We start from the raw sequence: 18,773 nt of genomic DNA on the forward strand, positions 1-18,773 counted from the left end.
CTTATTAACATATATGCCAAAAATGAGGCAAATTTTCGGCACTACACTTTTTGTGCTCTTCGTAAATTTATACATACACCAGAATAATGTTGTGAGCAACGAAATTGTTAATTTTAAAAATACCAACTTGAGGAACGGCTGGACAGGTAAAGACATCACTCTGCAGGGTGAAGAAGACGGAGATAAGGAAACGGAAGGACAGGAAAACAATCCAGTGCAAGAAACATCTAATGCTGAAAAACAGAAGCAAATTAAAAAAGCTAACGAAGCAAAAGAAAAAGCTCTCAAGGATCAAAAAGAAACAGAAGATGAAGTGAAAAAAGTACTAGAAGCACTAGATAAAGTAAAAGAAACAGAAGAAGAAATTAAGAAAGCAGTGCAGAAATTAAAAGAAGTAGCAGAAGGAGCGAAGGAAAAAGTGAAAACAGAGGCAAACAAAGCAAAAGAGAGAGCAGAGGAAGCATCAAAGGTAGCAACATCATCTACTATGGCATATTTTCACGCAAGTATTGCTGAAAAGGCAAAAAATGAGGTGACAGTAGAAAAAGAAAGGGCTAAAAAGGTAGCCGAAATAGCACAGCATGTTGTAAAAGCATATGAAGCGAAAAAGGAGGCAGAGGAGGCACAGAAAGAAACAGACGATGAAGTGAAAAAAGTAGTAGATGCAGCAGAAAAAGTAAAAGGAGAAAAAGGAGAAAAAAAAGAAAAAGAAAAAGAAGAAATAGAGAATGCATTGAACGAATTAAAAAAAGTAGCAGAAACAGCGAAGGAAAAAGCAAAAGAAGAAGCAGAAAAAGCAAAGAAAGCAGCAACAGACGAGGCAAAAAAAGCACAAGAAGAAGCAAAGAAAGCAGAAACAGACGGGGCAGAAAAAGCACAAGAAGAAGCAAAAGATGCGGGTACATCTACTGTGGCTGGTGTCTACGCAAATAAGGCTGAAGAGGCAAAAGATGTTGTGAAGAAAGCAAGTGAAAAGGCTAAAAAGGTAGCCGAAATAGCACAGCATGTTGTAAAAGCATATGAAGCGAAAAAGGAGGTAGAAGAAGCACAAGAAAAAGCAGAAAAGGCTAAGAAAATAACACAATGGATTAAGAATGCAGTTACTCCGAATAATGCAGCAACAAATTCTGTGGGAAAACCTGAAGACCAAAAAACAGAAGAAGAAACGGAAAGGTGGAAAACAGCTAAGAGTGTAATACAAGCACTTGAAAAGATAAAGGTAGCACTGGAAATTATAGAAAAAAATAAATATGAAGCAACTAAAGCAACTGAAGCTGCAATAAAAACTGCAATTGAAGCTGCAGCGGAAGCTAAAGATAATGCTGAAGAAGAGAATGCAATAATAGACCAAACAAAGGTAACTAATATAGAAAAACATGCTAAGGAAGCAATAAAAGCAGCGGAGGAAGCCAAGAAATCAAGTGCGGAAGCACAAATACAAGCAGGAATAGCAAGAATTCAATTCTTATTAAAGGAAGCAAAAATAGCAGCAGAGGAAGCTGCATTAGCAAAAAAAAAGACGGATGAATTAGCAAGAATGGCAACATCAGCCAATGTGCCTAAAAACACAGCAACAGAAAAGGCAACTGAAGCAAATACGAAGGCACAAGAAATAGAAGCTTTATTAAAAGAAATAGAAAACATAGAAAAAGAAAATAAACCATTAGAAAAACTAGGGGAAGCTAAAGAAAAAGTGCAGGAAGCAAAGAAGGCAAGAGGAGTAGCGAAAAAAGCAAAAGAAGAAGCAGAAATAGCTGTATCAGTTGCACGAGTGCATGTAGCGAAACAGGAAGCAACCAGGTTAGTGCAGGTAGCTCATGATGAAAAAAAGAAAGCAAAAGAGGCTGTACAAACAGCGGAAAATGCAAAAGAGGTAGCAGAAAATGCAAAAAAGGCAACAGAGAAAGTATCTGAAAAAGTAGAAAATGTACCCGAAATAGTGGAGGCTGTAGAATCTGCAACAGAAGAAATAAAAAATGCGGAAGCACAAGAAAAAAAAGCTGAAATGGAAGCAATCGATGCAGCACAGGAAGCAGACACATTAGAATATCAATTATTAATGGTAACAGAAGCAGCCAATAAAGTAAAAGGAGCAGAAGGAAATAATATAACAACTATATTCAAAGAAGCACAAGATAAAGCATTAGAAGCGGTGAAACAAGCAGACCATAGAGCACTGGAAACATTAAATATAACGAAGAGAGCAATAGAGGCTTCTAAAGAAGCACAGAAAGCAGCAGAAATAGCAAAAGCACAAGCTGCAAAAGCAGAAGCATATAAAGCAATAGAAGATGTAAAAAAAGGGAAACAAAAAATAAAAGAATTAGCAATAAAAGTAAAGGATCCTGAAGTATCAGAAGAAGGAAAACAGGCAACTCAAGCGATAGAGAACGCAGCAAAAGCTGGAGTAGAGAAAGTAACAATTGAAGCAAAAAAAGCAAATGATGCAGCAGGTAATGCAAAAAAAGCAAGTACGCTGGAAGAAGCCAAAGCAGAAGCAATGAAAGCAATAGACGCTTCTAAAAAAGCAAAAAAAGGAGCAAGCATATACATAGATAAAACAGAATTCGAATACCTGAAACTGATAAAGCAAGACGTATTAGAACCATTGGACACATCTGATGATGGAAGTGATGACGTAGTGGATAAAAATGAAGAAGTGACACAGGAAGTCGAAGATCCGGGAAGTAAAGAAAACAGTCCTGAAGACGATGAGGATGAGGAGGATGGCAACGACCTATCAGAGGAAGAAGAAGTTGAAGACGAACTGGGAGATGAATTGGAGGACGAAGAAGAGGAGGAAGAGGAAGATGAAGATGAGGAAGAAGTTGTAGAAGAAGTGACAAACAAATCAGAGGCGGAAGAAGGAAAGCCAGACAATGCTAACCAAGAAGAAGAAAAAGCGGAAGATAACCCACCCTCTAGTGACACTCCGCATGAAGAACAGAATCCAAGTGTGCCATCCCCAGAACAAGGTGTCAAAATAGTAAGTGATAGCGGGGCCCAAGCGCTCCTCGCAAACAAGGATAAAAATGTTGTGGCGTTAAAAAAAGAAGCTGACAAAATAATAAAAAATATAATTAGCACAATTGACGGTGATACGGATGTCCTAGACACGCTGAAGGATTTCGCAAAAGATTTGAATCATTTAATTCTGAACTGGTAAAGAATTGCAAGTGCAATATTTTTCTTTTTTCAGCAATGCCATTAGCTATGTTTCCCTTTTGCCACTTTAAAAACTAACTCGAAGATGTCTACACTTATTGTTAGGCAAACTATGGAATAGCCTCCTTTGAGGGGAAAAGCAATTAAAAGGGGAGACTCCGAAAAGAGCCACTGACAGGAGTGCTCTTGGAGGACGCAACGGGGGAAGTCTCCTCCAAGCTTGGTACCCCTGCGAAGGGTGTAACAAAATGAGAAAAACTGCAAAAGTGCAGAAAAGATATCCTTGAATGTGTCGAAAGAAGAAATTTCTATTACAGGAAGTAATCTACCAAATGGCATCTGTTGTTGCGCACATGCTCTTATATGTACGTAAAATTGGTTGTCTTACCGCGTTTTAGCGGATTATTATAATGGTACCTTTTTTCGTTTTGTCTGCAAAAAGGAAGCCTCAGGGGAACTTCATTTTTGCGGTTTTCCTGAAGAGCTACTCCACGCAATAATCATCCCTCTCGCATTTTTTAAAAATTTATTTTTTTTTTTTTGGTAGTTTTCTATTTTTTTTTTTGCGAAACAATTTAACCAAAACAGGGTAGTTACCAAATGAGGGGCAATCCCTCTCTACAAATGGGCCAAAAAAAATTCAAGCAAAACCTCTGTCCTTAGGTTTTTGTGCAACCGCTAGGGGAATATGAACCGTCTGTCTGTGGTTCCCCCCAAATTTTGCACATCATTTAGGTAGAAATATCTTTATGTAAAACAAGTGACATGATATTTTATTAAACAAATAAAAATAGCGCAAAAAGAGAAAAAAAAATCATAGAAATTCTTTTCCTTCAGATATTATACTATGTATATGTTTTTTTCTTCCGCGTCCCTCCTTGCACATATACCACGCCTTTACTTTACGCATACTGTAAGGGGGCAAAATGAACCCGTTAAAAATGTCTATGGAACACGCACACAGTATATTATTAGAAAAAATACACATAAAATGGGGGGGCATTCACAGAAAAATTAATTTCATTGAAAGGGTGCATTTTCCGCTCGCAAGTGGGCACTACATGTAACCATTTAAAAGTGTTTCTCTCACTTTGAATATGTACACATTATATTATTACATATATACTTAAATATATATATTTTTTTTTTTCGTCGCTTCTCCAAAGTTGCTGCACCATTGACCATACGCGATTCAAAAAAATAATTCCGTTGCCATTTTAACTTGTTTGTTCTGCCCTTCCGATTAAAACATACAATTTTTAATTTGCACATTTTGACCTACATTTTTTTAACTACATTTTTCACGTTGCACTTTCCAGTGTGCCACTCAAAAGGACGATTTAAAAGTCGCAGTTAAGAATTAACTTTTTCCGATGTGTACATTTTATAGTAACAACTGGCACCTTTCCATTTTTGCTCTTCCCTCTCTCAGCGCAGTTATTTTGTTCCAATCAATTTTGTTCTATTATATAGACACATAGGAAAGATAAACGAAACAGAAAGGGAAACATAATTTCCTCTTGAAGCAAAAATACGTCTTGTGAAATAGCACCCCAAGTGCTCACCTGCTGCTTTGTTTCATCCACATCAAAATAGGTCATTCTCCTTTTTTTTTTTTTTAAAAATTATACACATATAGACATATACATAATGAAGCACATTTGGAGTTTTTCTCTTTTTATATTTTTCCTCAATTTTTATATGCTCCAGCATAGTGTTGTAAGGAATGAAATAAACAATGTGGAAAAACCTAACCTTAGGATCGAGCATCCATCTCATGGCAAAAATAATGCTGATATGAACAACGGCGATGGTGACAATAACGGTGGTGACAACAACTCAGGGAATAACCCAAACGAGCAAAATGGAAATAATGAAGAAACAGGAAAAACGAATGAGGATGAAGCAGATCTGCCCATGGAAGCACAAAAGGAAAACGAAAAAAAGCAGATAGAAGAAATAATTGAAAAGGCAGAGTTATTCGCAGAAGAGGCAAAAATGTTAGCGGACTTGGCATCCGAAGCGTCTCAAAAGGTTATAACATTTTTGGGCAACATGTCAGAGGGGAAAATAGCGTCAGAGTCGAAAATGGATGCCATTCTGACATCGAAAGACGCAGAAAGAGTAAAGGACGATGCTATGGAGGCTGCTAAGAGAGCTAAAGCGGCCAAAACTGTAACAGAGGCAAACAAAGCAATGGCTCAAGCGAAATATGCGAAAAATATAGCAGAACTGGCGGCAAAATTCGTAAAAAAATGTGCAATAGAAGCTCTGAAGGCTGGCGGGAAGAATTCTGAAGCTTCCGAGGTGGCCAAAATGGAAATCCCAATTCCGGTACAGTCCAAGCCGAAGAAGGAGTTGAAAGAACAGGACAAAAAGAAACAACCACCAGCTGTACCACGAAAACCTGAAGCAACGCCTCCCGCAAAAGAAGCGATTCCAGCGGGGAATGCAACAAAGACAAACGCAGCTCCGGCCGCCGTTCAACCCGCACCGAAAAGCAAGTCACATTCGCTCAACGAAGAAAAAAGCTTAAAGGAAGGATCCGCAGAGGCAGAGAAGGACCAAGAACAAGGACAGCAAGCTAAGTTTGAATGTCTTCAACAGAAAGAGATGAATGTATTTTACAATGTGGTGCAATTTTTTATATGTAAAATTAAGGCGCTTATCAAATTTTAGCAATTCTGGTAAGTTAACTCCCCCGTTGGTGAAAGGAAAAGGCTGAACGTACCATGGTGAGGTGCCGTCCCCGCCAAAATGAAGAAATAATGAGAAAAAAAAAAAAAATCAATTACTTTGCCAATTTTTAAAAGCTATAATCGAAAAAATTCGCAAATGAAAAACATTTTTTTTTTTTTTTTTTTTCTTTTGTTATAAATGTGGTGTCCCTCGCGCCGTGTTAATACGGGACAATTGACAAAAAAGGGGGGAACACAAAAAACAGACACGCGGTACGCTCCTCATGGGGTGACTTCTTACACCCCGGGTGAGTCTCCTCACAGGTTGAAATATTCACGTAACTCCGTGCACGACTTCAAATCCCAATCGTAGAGCTTCTCACACCCGAAAAATATGACATTGGGCCAATCTTCGTTGTCCTTCATGCAGTAAAGGTTCTGCGGGGGGGAATGCAAATGAGAGGGGTATAGCGCAGATGAATGTAAACAGCGTGGGTATAGAACAGTTTATTTAAAACGGCAGGGGTATAGCACAGTTTATTGCAAATTTACCCTCCCCCGCTCGGCAATCTTACCCTTTTAAGGTTCTTCGTGTATACACACGTAGGCCCCTCCTCCCCGAAGGTGCCAAAGTCGTAGGCCTTCACCATCCCGTCTTCGGACCCTGCGAGGGTCAAATTTGGGTAATGCGTGCTAACCAGCGAAATGCATGAATTGGAGAAGGCCTTAAACCTAACTGTGTTGTTGTGTGAAAAGCTGGAAGACGGATCCGTAACGTAACGTATATCTATCTTATTCACATATCCATCAACGTCGGATAAGAAAATTTCCTTCTCATTGAATTTGTTCCAAGTGGTCGATTCGGGGGTACTGTCCAAAGGTATGTTTAACCCAACTGTATCTTTTCTTATGTCATAAATTTTTAAAGTTTTGTCTGATGAGGTTGAAAGGAGAATACTACTTTCCTTCGCGTGGAAGGAAACATTGTTAATTTTTTTTTTGTGAAAATTAAAGGTATGTAGGTAGGTTAGGTTGGACAGATCCCACAATTTAATGGAACAATCCTTCGACCCGCTACACATCAAATTGGGAATTAGCTTCGACGAGTTAAGACACGTGACGCATTCGGTGTGGCCCTGCAGGTTGTCTTTGCTCTGCTTCCTTTTTTGACCCACAATCGCCTCTTCGCACGTTCCCTGGGGTGTTTCCCCCTTTGAATTGGCTGTTTCTCCTGCTGCTTTGTCCTTCTTGCGCCTTTTTTTGCGTTTTTCCCCACGCGTGGCACTGTCTTTGCCGCCCAAATAACTGAGCGCCTCCAGCGTGTCAATCTTGTTAATGTCCCACAGTCCAATTTCCTTCTTCATGGTACCAACGGCTACGATGTTCTTCCCCCGGTAGTAAGACTCTCCTCCTATGACCTCCAAGCATAAGGGGTAATCGTCTATAATAACGTCGTCATAAATGTTAAAAATATCCTCATCATAATTAACTACGTGAATTTCCAACGTACCAATGTCACTGTATATTTTTCCATTCAAAGTTAACGCATCGGCGTCTTCTATACTTAGCTCATCCTCGAAAAGGTACTTCTTCTCCTCCTCTATGAGGTTGTCTTCTTTTATTATCTTTTCGTTTTCCCTTTCGTCGTTAAAAACGTTTTGTAGTGCATCGTAGGAGTCTGCTTCGTCTCTCTGTTTCTTTCGTTTTCGTTTTTCGCAGTGGTCACTTTCGCTAGATGCGTCCTCTTCGCTGCATAATTGGAAAAGGGAAAATTTATTACCGTTACGAGGGCACATGGATTGAATGCGAATCGTGCACTAATACAAAGTAACTGCACATAAGCATGTATACTGTTGGTCATTACAACGGTGTCGTTACGTATCTTACGTGAGTTGATCAATTTGCCGACCAGCGGGCTTCTTCTTATCCCTGGACAAAAAAGCTATGCAGCTCACAATGTCACTTGGTTTCTTCGCAGATTTTCCATTTTTTTTTACTTTCTTTTTTTTGCCTTTTTTAGGGGGCCCCTCGACTATATTTTCTTCCTCGTCCTGTTGTTCGCCCATTTTGGACAGCTTCAGGGGTATAGACTGGTTAGAAACTGGATAGCGACTGGGTATATCCCACGGTCACGTTTGTGCAGCGCTGTAAACAGGACGGCACGTATATCTGACACTTGGGAAGGGGGTCTTCCCTACTATGGCGCTTTACAAAAAGGCAGCATTCACCCTTCGGATAATACCCCCTCCTACCTTACTGTGCGCCACGTAAATTTAAAAAAAAAATGGAAAATGGAAAAGTCTGCTCTGAAAGAAAGTGTTCCATGCGTTGTATAAATACTGCTCTACAAAATCACAGCCTTCGATATTTGGCCATTTTGTAGGAGAGATTTCTGAGGATGTTAAAATTTATGATGTTTTTTGTGGCGAAACGTTTTTCGCTTCTTCTTGGCAAATGACCTGGAAAAGAACTGTTGTGGTCGGTAAATTCTTTCGCCCAAAGGGACGCGCCTTAAGTATTTGCAATAAAATAAAAGCGTTGCGCTCCCGTCCAGTACGTTCCCCACGGGCTCTTCTATGCCAATTTAATCCTCCATAAAAAAAAAATGTAGATCCATTCGTTTTATCTTTTTTTTTTTTTTTTTTTTGCAATTTCCACGTTGGAATTCTACGCAGGCGTGATGCGGTTGCTTGGGTCCGTAGTCCCCTTAGCAACGTTTTTTTTTTTTTTTTTCTGTTCTTTGCGAACCGTGTCGTCGCTGACCAGGGTAAAAATTAAAACAAACTTTAGAACATTTTTGCGAATACGCAGAGTGGGTCATTTTGCGAAAAAGGCGTTCATTCAGCGGGACCTTCACCAACTGGTCATTTGTATTCACTCACCGAAAAGGGGTTGGCATAATATACATATGTGACGGAAATATATGTGAATAGCTATACATGTAGTGTTGTAGCTGCTTCTTTTTTTTACATACCCCCCCGTGTATATAATTTGAACAGCTTTATATTTACGCCATGCGTATATTTATGTTTATTTTAGCTAGCCAAAAAGGGAACGTAAATTAAGGGGGATTTTCAGTTCCGCCATCCTGTGAATTATGCTTGTATAGTATGTATAGTATGTATAGCATGTTTTTTTCTTTCTCCTTCCATTACGACATCGTGCGGAACAGAAGAGACGACCGATCGGCCTTTTACCACTTCACCTGTTCACCCTCGCTGTTGCCGAAGGGACAGCTTTGCTACACATAGGCATAGCATGCGGTAGGCTGGCATATGAGCCTTCCCATCCGGGGGCACCAGTATCCGTGCCTTTTGCCATTTCGTTGTGAAGCCGCACCTACTCAGTGGGGTGTTACCCTGTTGAGGCAGTGTCCCTGTGTATGGCACCGTTCTGCCAACGTGTTTTTTTCAATTGCATTTTGTTGCCATGTTATCTAGCTTGGTCATGCATCGAGCGCCTTCGTATCTATGCATTCATGTGTGTAGGTATATATGTACTCACATAAGTGCTAATTCTTATGTGGCCATTCCTTACCCCCCCACTGACGTGCGTCCCGCCGCACATACACCTATACGTATATAACCAAGCTGGCCACGTCCATTCAGGCCTTTTCGAGCCTCCCCTCGGGCGAGTTTATTATTTATCGATGTTTGTGTAAGTTCCTTTTGAACGCGTGGAATACGCTTGACGGGGAGGGGTACATTCGTTTCATCGCCTTTGCTTCGACGCGTCCAAGAGCCCAATAGGCATATCTCTGTGGGAACCATTTCCCTGTACGCAAAAAAACCTCCGCTGCGTAAAAAAATAAAAAAAATACTCTCTCAATCTACATGTTTTGGCACATCCTTTTGTGCTACTCCCTTTTATCACAAATTATTTTTTTCACAAAATTGCCATTCCGTCGAATCATACGTACACATAAAAGCGTATGCATAAATGTATATGAAATGTGAATTGTAATTTTTTTTTTTTTTTTTTTTTTTTTTTGTTCATAATTTTTTTATTCCCCCCCCGTTTGCACATGCGCAATTTTAGCCATTTTTGTTAACCCGCTTAAATTAAATACTCCAATCTCCATGAGCAGCGAAAAAGTGAAGATTTTCGTTTGCTTATCCCTTGGCAGAATGCCCTGTTTCGTGTGTCATTCCGTTTATGTGTGAATAACGCGAAGGGAGGGAAAAGAGCAGCGTATTGGAAGCCGCATTGAAGCAGCTCCAGCGGGGGGGGAAGGTACATACAGGAGGTGACCGTACCACTACATCAGCTGACTGGCTCGATATTGCAGCTACTTGTTGCATCGCGTTGGTAGTTTCTGCGCATATACACATCCTAACTCTTCAAAAAAATAGAGAGATATGACTTAACACTGGGTGCATGGATCGTCCAGTGGAGAATGCACTACCCTCCGATCGCGTAACCACCTGTTCGTGAATTCACTTTGCCAATTTCCCCCCGAGTGCACAAAATGGACGGGTTTGATGAAACAAAAATGAAACAGCTGCAGCTGTTGAAGGAAAGAATGAAGATTGCCAAGGCGCAGAAAGTGGAAGAAGTGAAAAATAATGAAGACGTCTTCTCCCTCTCGCATGACGTAAAAAATGTAAGGTCATTCGAAACACAAGATATCAGATTTAATAAAATAGGAAAAAAAATATTCGATGTTTTTACTCCTAATAAGAAAGTCACACACATTAAGGGGACGAATAGTAGGTTCCCTTTTCAGCAAGCCAAAAGTGGAAATACTAACTTCCCTTTTAAGACAAAAAATGGGCTGATCAAATTGGCAAACGAGTCCAGTGCGTTTGATACGCCACTAACATTTGAAGAAGTGATGCGAAGAAAAAATGAGAAGAAAAAACGCGAACTGGAGAAAAGTGGGCAGAATGGCATGGTAGACGACATACTGAATAATGTAAGGCAGTTTAATGTTAGTGAAGATAAAAACGAGTTGGGCCTCCCTCAGGGGATGCATGGCCCCTACGAGGAGGATCAACCCGACCAGGTCAATCATGGTAGTCACGCTGGAAGCGCCGATGCGTACGGTGACATCTACAGTGGTAGCCCCCTGAGGCAACTACAAGAAACAAATGACATGAACAACTACAACGATGCAGGTGGACTCCACCAAAGCAAACTGCACGACAAAGCCACGAACAACGAACAAGCTGTAAGTGGATACGCTACCGAAAACAATCATCCAATCAATGGAAGCCTCTCTAATAACACCAGTTCGTTTGGCATGGATGTCGTGAGGAAGAACCCGTCCCTTCCTCATGGTATGAATTCTTTCAATAATTATTTCTCCCACCAGGTGGGTAAAGGTCAGGACGATGCACAAAACGGTGCAGATTTGAACAGGACATCCCCTGAAGGTGTTAACAATGTGAACGCTCCTCTGAGCGAGAGCTTCCCAGGTACCTCCAGTGGAAGTGGATTGGGCAGTCTGTTTGGCAGCAATAGAAACCTAACCAAATCTAGTGGTAGTAACATTTTTGGGTGCAGTCTATCCAAGTTAAATCAGTCGTCCATTTTTAACCAAACGGTTAGCATGACGAGTTCAGATCAAGGCCCAAGTGTCAGTATACACAAGGGGGATCATGTCAATCTGACTCCCTCTGCTAGTAGTGCAGGCAAGGGGGATATCGGCGGGGAGAGCACCCACAGATTATTTCAAGGAAGTGGAAATAGCACTCTCGGAGCAAGTAACATTTTCGGCACGCATAATGCGCCGGTTGGAAGTAGTCAGCAACCTGTTGCAAATAGCTCTCTTCTCCCCCCATCCCCGAACAAAAGTATCGAAGCGAGTTCCCTATTCTCCCGCAACGATGCAAACAACATGGGCAGTCTCTTTAACAACTCATTCAGTGGTAATAATTTGAACAGCACACGGAACGCGCCAGATGGGGCAGGCAAAAGTGGCCTCTTCAACAACACCAGTGATAGCAGCGGGGGCAACATTTTTGGGAAATCGAAAAACAATGTTAACCTGTTTAGTGGGAGTATCTTCGGGAAGTCCAGCAGCGGCACCACCAACTTGTTTGGAACTGCACCTAGCGAGAAGAACCCATTTGGGAGCGCCGCTAAGGAGCAGAACCCACTTGGTAACGCTGCTAAGGAGCAGAATCTACATGCGGATACTACCATCGAAAAGGCAAATAGCGGAAAAGGCATTTTCGGGAACGTCCCTGGTAGCAGCAAACCCTTCGGAAGTCCCCCCAGCGGAAGTAACATTTTTGGAACCCCCGCAAATGCCACTAGTAATCTTTTTGGTAAACCGTCCGGAGGAACCAACCTCTTTAACAAAAGCGCTGCTGCTAGCAACGCGAACCAGTTCGGCAACGCGAACAGCATTTTTGGGAAGCCCCTCGTGGGTAGCAACATTTTCGGTGTGAGCAACTCCGTGAATAACGAGGGTGCCAATATTCCTGCTGTTGGCAGTGTCAACGGAGGGAGCACCCCCGACAGTAGGTACAACCCACCTGGTGAAAGCCTCCTGAATACAAGCAACAAGTTATTAAGTGACTGTCCCACCAGCACGAACAGTGTGACCCGTCCGTATAGCAGCACAAACCGCTTTGGCCTCCCAAGCAGCGTCGGAAGTGTTGTCACCGCTCCGTCCCAAGGGTACCTCCCTAAAGTCACAAGAGGGGTGCAAAACAACAGTGACGTCAACGAAAGAGTTATGAAGTTTAGGAACACCCTGTCGAGTATTAAGAGTAAGAGGTCTGGAGATGCGAACGAACAGATCACACCGAGCAGTGGGGATAAGGAAGCTCAAGTGGATCAAACGGGTGAGGGGGATATCCCCGCTATGGGTGAACAACCCCCTGGAGAGGATTCACGTGGGGTGGAAAAGAATCACGCAGAGAAGCAATCAGAACAATTGCAGCGCCAGAATCTGGATCAAGGAGGTAGTAATAAAGACGTGGTTGCTGAGTCAACATGTGATAACCACAGCGGCGAATCAGCCAAAGGAAGTCACGACAATGATAAGGAGGAAGGCACAAATATCCGAAAAACTTTTTCAAGTTATTTTAACACGTTCATTCCGTCGATATTTTCAAGCCCTAATAAGCAGGCCCCAAAAGATGAGTACCCCAAGGGGGATACTTCAAATGGGGAGGTGAAGAAAACCAACGTGGAGGTGAATCAAAATTCCCATGTCAGTCCACTTGGTAACGATACATTGGAGGGGGACAACCTCGATACAAATCCTCTCTGTCGTGACAAGGAGGGAGAGATGAAGACATTCTTTAGTGCCACCCCTTTGAGGGACCCACCGGATGGCGGCAACACGGTGACAAGCAATCAGGACAGTGTTTTATTAAATGGTGAAAAAGTAAATGAACCTCCACATTTGGATCCGTTCGTCACATCTGATAAACCAAATAGTAGTAACCATGAGACACCCAGTCACGTAATAGGAGAACCTGAGCAGATGCACAAGAAGAAGACGCCCGAAGGGATAAATCTCCCATTGGGCGTTAATCAAAACGGTATAGTGAACCCACTCAGTGATAAGAATAATAAAATGGGCAGTTTATTCCATCATGTGGGTAGTGTCCCAAGTAGTAGGACCCACCCAGAGATGGAAGGCAAAATGAACCCTACGGGGGGAATTCCCTTTTCCAACGTAAATGTTGGACGAAGTGCAGGTGAGGTAACCCCGCCCACCTTGGACGAGAAATCGAGTAGGAGCTACCCCTTGGGTAGTGCCGATGAACCCCGGGACATCTTTCAGAAGGACCCAAGTCACAACGACCTGATCGAAGTGGCCAATGCAGACAGCATAGAAAGTAAAGAGGACCTCGAAAAAATGAACCAAATATATAAAAACATAAATTGCATAAACAAAAATATTAACTATATTAACAAGTACGTTCCGTCTACCATCGAAGATGTGGACAATTATTTGCAGGCGAATATCACCTCGGTGCAAAATTACGACGCCTTGTCTGATGCAAACCGGACGTGTCTAGAAAAACTGAACGCACAGAGTAGTTCCGCACAGTCTAATAAGGAATTGAAAAATATGATAAACGTTTTGAATAAGCAAGTTAGTAGAGTTGATGGATCCTCTACGGGGGAAGACAACAGGTCAGTACCAACTGGCAAGGTGAAGGGATCACTCTTTTGTAATCCCTTTAATAGGGGTAACCAGGTGGATGTGACACATAACACGAAAGGAGGAGTGATGGCTTCCGCGCCAGACGGAGGAACTTCCAAGTGTTACCCCATTTTTAACGCCACAGGGAAACACACCCCTGGTGGCAATTTTGTAAACACGAATAAGCTGACCCCCGGAGAAAAATTAAAATTAATAAATGAAACTTCGAAAGAAATTGCATCAAATGAAGAATCCGATGCGGAGGAGAAAATACCTGAACATGTTCAGAAAATTATGGAAAGAAGAGAATATTTTAAAACGAAAAATAAGTTAACAAATAGTGGTTCAAATAAAAGCATCGGAATGAAGAAAATTAAACCGTTTGTCCCATCAGAGTGTAGTGAATCTTTTAGAAATACTTTTTACACAAATGAAAATAGCAAAAATAAGAATAATGTTTTTTCGCTACAAAATTTAAGCAATATGAATATATTAAGCCCCAACAAGGGGAATACTATCGGTGCTGCCGCTGGAGGTAGTTATCCAAAAGTGGATGATCGCAGCGCCATTTTTAAGGACTCCCCAGTGGAGCAGCAAAACAGGAACGAAAAGCACACACTTAGCAGCTGTGAGAATTTTTTTACACATAAAAATAAGCCACCTTCGTCGAGTAACACCGTGATGGATTTCACCTTTTCGAGTGAAAATGCACAGGATGGTTATAACCCCTTCACGCCGACCAAAAGTTTTAACAGTGCAGTTAATTCGGGCGAAGTAACCAGCAGGATGAATGGCGTTGATCGAGGAGACGAGTTGAAACCATCAGGAGAATCTCTCATCAGGATGGAAGAAGAGCTAAACAGACAAACCGATTTTATTTCGAATATCTACACAAGTTTAGGGAAAAATAATTTTATTTACGATAACAGTGGGGGGATGGACACCTCGGTTGATAAGCAGACCGGTGACCACACCAACACGGATGATGCCCCATTCAGGAAGAGAAGCCTGGACAGCATCAGCCGCGTCCACGACGAGAATGATGACCTACGTGAGGATGAATCAAACACGTTCGATAACGTCGAAAAGGGAAATGACGACGATCCCACGTGTGCACAGAAGAAAAAAAGAAAATTTTCTCCCAATGGAATGAACGCAGAACTGGTTCCAAAGGAAAACAGATGCATTGACATATCCAACTGTGTTAAAGAAATTAGGGACTCCACGACCTTGGCGGACATTTCGACCAACTTGAGCAAGTACACCGTGGAAAGCGAACGAATTTTGTGTGACATAATTAACGACACTTTTAAGATGTCGCTGAAGATTTCTTCGCTGAGCGATTTACCCTTTCTGTTCGAGGACTTTCCCTGATGCGGTGGAGTGGCACTGGTGCAGCGGGGGCAGGAAGGAAAAAGGGAAAAAAACAATGGCCGATTTGTTCAGTAACAAAGTTTACCTGAGGGGAACTTGCCCCCATTGTGGATACAAATTCGTCCTATGCACACGTGCAACGTTTTTATTTCCCTTTTATTTTGTTTGAAAGAATGCACACATGTCGATATGCTTTTTTTTTTCTCCCTTTTTAACTGTTAAAAAAATGTACGAGCAAATCGGCTTGGCACTCATATTGTTTGTTTGAATATTTCATTTTTAATAACCCCGTGTCATGTGCAAACACCCGCCCGCATCGCTCTATGTAGGCGATCGCACAGAACGATCACACTGTACGACCATGTGGTACCGCTCCTTTATGCGCGTGCCCAGTTTAACCATCATTTGGAGAATTAAAACGAATCCTTAACAGTGTATAGCTGGTCAGATCACTCGTTGGAGCGCATCCTCCTGTTTGTATCCAACCCGCGGTGAACTGCATAGGAAGTACCTTCCAACGATTTAATTCTAAAAAATGAATGGCTAGCTGGGAACACTTTTCGCGAGAAATGTTATGACCGTTCATAATATTTTCCCCTTTTTGTGCACTTTTTTTTTTTTTTTTTTTTTCTCTATCTGGCTAGCCAAAACAGGTTTAGCTTGAAAATTTAACATATGACACGCATTTCTGTCTACACATGGAATATGCATATAGGTGGGTCTTGTCTTTATTTCTTTTCCAAAATTAATCTTGTAAAAGAAATTGCGATATTATAAAAAAAAACTTAACAGAAAACATGACAACAATCAGACATGAACATGAGACATGAATGGTGGGCACTCTGTTACCTTCACAGAAGTCTTTTAAAAAGTGGAAATTAAAAAGGGTGAAAAAAAGGACAAGACAAAGGGAAAGGGCAGATTTAAATATATAATCATTCATCTGTGAAAAAATTTAACTGTAATAACACCTGTGGAAATTTAATTGTAATAACGCCTGTGCAAATTTAAAGTATAGTCGCTACGCGCGGCGTTAAAACGTTTCCATTTTGTCAAACACGCGCAATGCTACATTTCACGCTTCATTCGGCACATGCCGTCATGCAGGTTAAACGACTCCACTCACGTGTGAGAGCACAATTGTTCACATACGTTTCGTGATGCACACGATTCGTTCAATGATCTTTTCCCATCGATGCACTAACTTCCAAGTTGAGCGCTAAAAGTTGATCGGCACAAACAAACCGTCATGCGCCAGGGAGAAGGAAATATCCGGATATTTATTCGATAATTTCTTCAAAAATAAGTTAGTGATATAATGTTCTATATCGCAGGACATTCCAATAAAGTACACTTTTTTCGGCTTAATAAGCAGAGCAATTTTTATACTTTCGTGTAAGGAAAAATGTGAATAATGTTTTGCCTTATAATAAAGGGCGTCTATGATTAACACTTCCGTGGATCCTATCTTCTTTATATACTCCAATACATTGGGTGGTATATAGGAACAGTCGGAAATGTAAACCAACTTTTCATTCTCTCCTATGATATATCCAACACATACGTAGTTACGTCCATGTTGGAACGGAATAAATCTGATGCGTTTGTTTTTGTCAAATTGGGTGTATACATAACCGTGTTCGTCTTTTTTCTTGTACGTATGTATGTTTACACAGGTCTCATCATCCGAATCGTCATCATTGTCCTTTTCGTCGTTTATCCCATTCGTTTTTATTTTGTTCCCACCATCTGTTTCGTTCTTCTGTGCACTATTTGTGGTACCTTCATTGTCCTGCTTTGGCATCACAACTGTCCCATCCTTTATCTGACTAGCCGTTTCTTCTTCGAGGATTAATTTGTTATACTTTTCATCCTTGATAACTAACAGGTTAAGTGCTGCTATTTTGGAAGCGAAAATATTTTCCTTCCTCTTCTTCACCAGGTACTCATATCCATTTCGCAGCCGTTCATATGAAACTGCATTCACGTAAATGTCTATTGGGTTCTTCGGGGTGTAGTAGTAACTGTCCCCATTGGCTATTTTGTTGTACTCTTGTAAGTCTCTCAGGTCATCTATTCCGTTCAGCGCGTCCGTGTGGCTGTGGCTTATCAGTACCGAGTCTAGCTTGATTTCCTGCGGGGTGCAAAACAATCGGGGCAAAATAATCGGAGTGACAAGATGGAGGTTGCACAGTGGGGGACACAAAACTGGTGAACAGGGTCATGTAACAAGTCTATCTCCCCCTCGCACTTACGTAGAAGTTAATTTTGTCCTTGTTCCGCAACAGGCTGTCCCTGAACGTCTTCCCGACGTCAATTAAGACATACGATTCATTTGACTTCACCAACACGGAGATGTTATTTCTTTTATTCTTGGAGTCACCATTCAGTGCATCGTAACAAGTGTAACATTTTAAACCATCGCAATCCGGGTACCTTTTTCTTAGATACAGATCGTTCAGCTGATCAATACATTCTATATCATGTTCAACTAACTCGTCTACAAATTTGTTTATCTGTTCAATGTCTTCCTGCCTCAGTTCCGAGCTCTGGGGTTCCCCCTTATTTCTCTTTGACAAAATTTTGGCGTTTTTGAAAATGTGCGATAGTTTGGGCGTGGACGATGAGGAACCTGTACCTGCGCGGGGGGAAAACCGGACGAATGGAAAAAATCAGAAGTGATTGGAAGTGATAAGGATTGATAAGAAGTGTCACAGGGGGGCTAACACAGGTTGGATGCGAGAAAGAACGCGTTCGGTTCTTGGGACGCCCTTCTGTTATGACTTTTCACAGGGCGCGGGGAGGACCATACCCTTCCACCCATTTGTTAAAACGAGCGCAACGTGAAGTGCCTTTCAGGTGTGATATACGCATTGTTCGTGTGTTTTCTCAAAGCGTATTTTTCTCTTTTTTCCTTTTTCTTTCATTTCAACGTTCGTCGCGCTGCTCTCTCCGTCCAGTACCTAAAAATATGATACCGTTCCCAGTTATCATACTTAATGTGAAGTTGGTATGTGTGAGCGGGGGGTTGTTTTGTTGGGTTGGTTTGGTTCACTTTGTTTTCGCTTCGAAAGAGCGGGGGTCACTTTAATTCTGCTAATTCGCAGCAAGCAGTGTTACTGGTGGGGCAATGTTTCATTTTGTTGTTTTCAACTGTTGCGTATTTTTGTTAAAAGGGGTTTTCGTTCGATCGAGTGGAGTTTAAACTGGGTAAAAAACGGACGAGATTTATTCACGGGGGGGGTAACACTATTTAGCATAGAGGAAGAGAAAATACGCATGCAACAGCGTTAATTTGCGACGGGTTAAAGTGCTACGGGCCTAACGCGCCAAAACGCGGAACAAAATAAATGTACCCTCCCAATTTGTGCCTCTTTTTTAGTCGCATTTTGCATACGCTTTCGGGGAAAAAAAGGATAAATAAAAAAAAAAAAAAAAAAAAAAAG

At 41.5% G+C, this 18,773-nt stretch overlaps 5 protein-coding genes across 5 annotated transcripts; 3 read left to right on the forward strand and 2 right to left on the reverse strand.

Annotated features, from left to right (window-relative positions):
* Positions 1–22: 22 nt before the first annotated feature.
* PCOAH_00052920 (Merozoite surface protein 3) lies at positions 23–3,166 on the forward strand (the record flags this gene model as incomplete). The annotated part of the gene is made up of 1 exon (XM_020062072.1): positions 23–3,166. The coding sequence occupies one exon, from the start codon at positions 23–25 to the stop codon at positions 3,164–3,166; it is 3,144 nt and encodes a 1,047-aa protein (XP_019917761.1).
* A 1,649-nt stretch (positions 3,167–4,815) lies between these two features.
* Positions 4,816–5,844, forward strand: PCOAH_00052930 (Uncharacterized protein; the record flags this gene model as incomplete). The annotated part of the gene is made up of 1 exon (XM_020062073.1): positions 4,816–5,844. The coding sequence occupies one exon, from the start codon at positions 4,816–4,818 to the stop codon at positions 5,842–5,844; it is 1,029 nt and encodes a 342-aa protein (XP_019917884.1).
* Positions 5,845–6,161: 317 nt separating this feature from the next.
* On the reverse strand, positions 6,162–7,909 carry PCOAH_00052940 (Uncharacterized protein; the record flags this gene model as incomplete). The annotated part of the gene is made up of 3 exons (XM_020062074.1): positions 6,162–6,281; positions 6,419–7,592; positions 7,731–7,909. 3 exons carry the CDS (start codon positions 7,907–7,909, stop codon positions 6,162–6,164), a joined length of 1,473 nt encoding a protein of 490 aa, XP_019917528.1.
* A 2,402-nt stretch (positions 7,910–10,311) lies between these two features.
* Positions 10,312–15,327, forward strand: PCOAH_00052950 (Uncharacterized protein; the record flags this gene model as incomplete). The annotated part of the gene is made up of 1 exon (XM_020062075.1): positions 10,312–15,327. The coding sequence occupies one exon, from the start codon at positions 10,312–10,314 to the stop codon at positions 15,325–15,327; it is 5,016 nt and encodes a 1,671-aa protein (XP_019917646.1).
* Positions 15,328–16,546: 1,219 nt separating this feature from the next.
* On the reverse strand, positions 16,547–18,536 carry PCOAH_00052960 (Uncharacterized protein; the record flags this gene model as incomplete). Its single annotated transcript, XM_020062076.1, has 3 exons — positions 16,547–17,461; positions 17,583–17,965; positions 18,291–18,536. The coding sequence occupies 3 exons, from the start codon at positions 18,319–18,321 to the stop codon at positions 16,547–16,549; spliced, it is 1,329 nt and encodes a 442-aa protein (XP_019917713.1).
* Between the last annotated feature and the right edge of the window lie 237 nt (positions 18,537–18,773).

The sequence above is a fragment of the Plasmodium coatneyi genome, chromosome 14 (assembly GCF_001680005.1).
Source record: "Plasmodium coatneyi strain Hackeri chromosome 14, complete sequence".
NCBI lineage: Eukaryota > Apicomplexa > Aconoidasida > Haemosporida > Plasmodiidae > Plasmodium > Plasmodium coatneyi.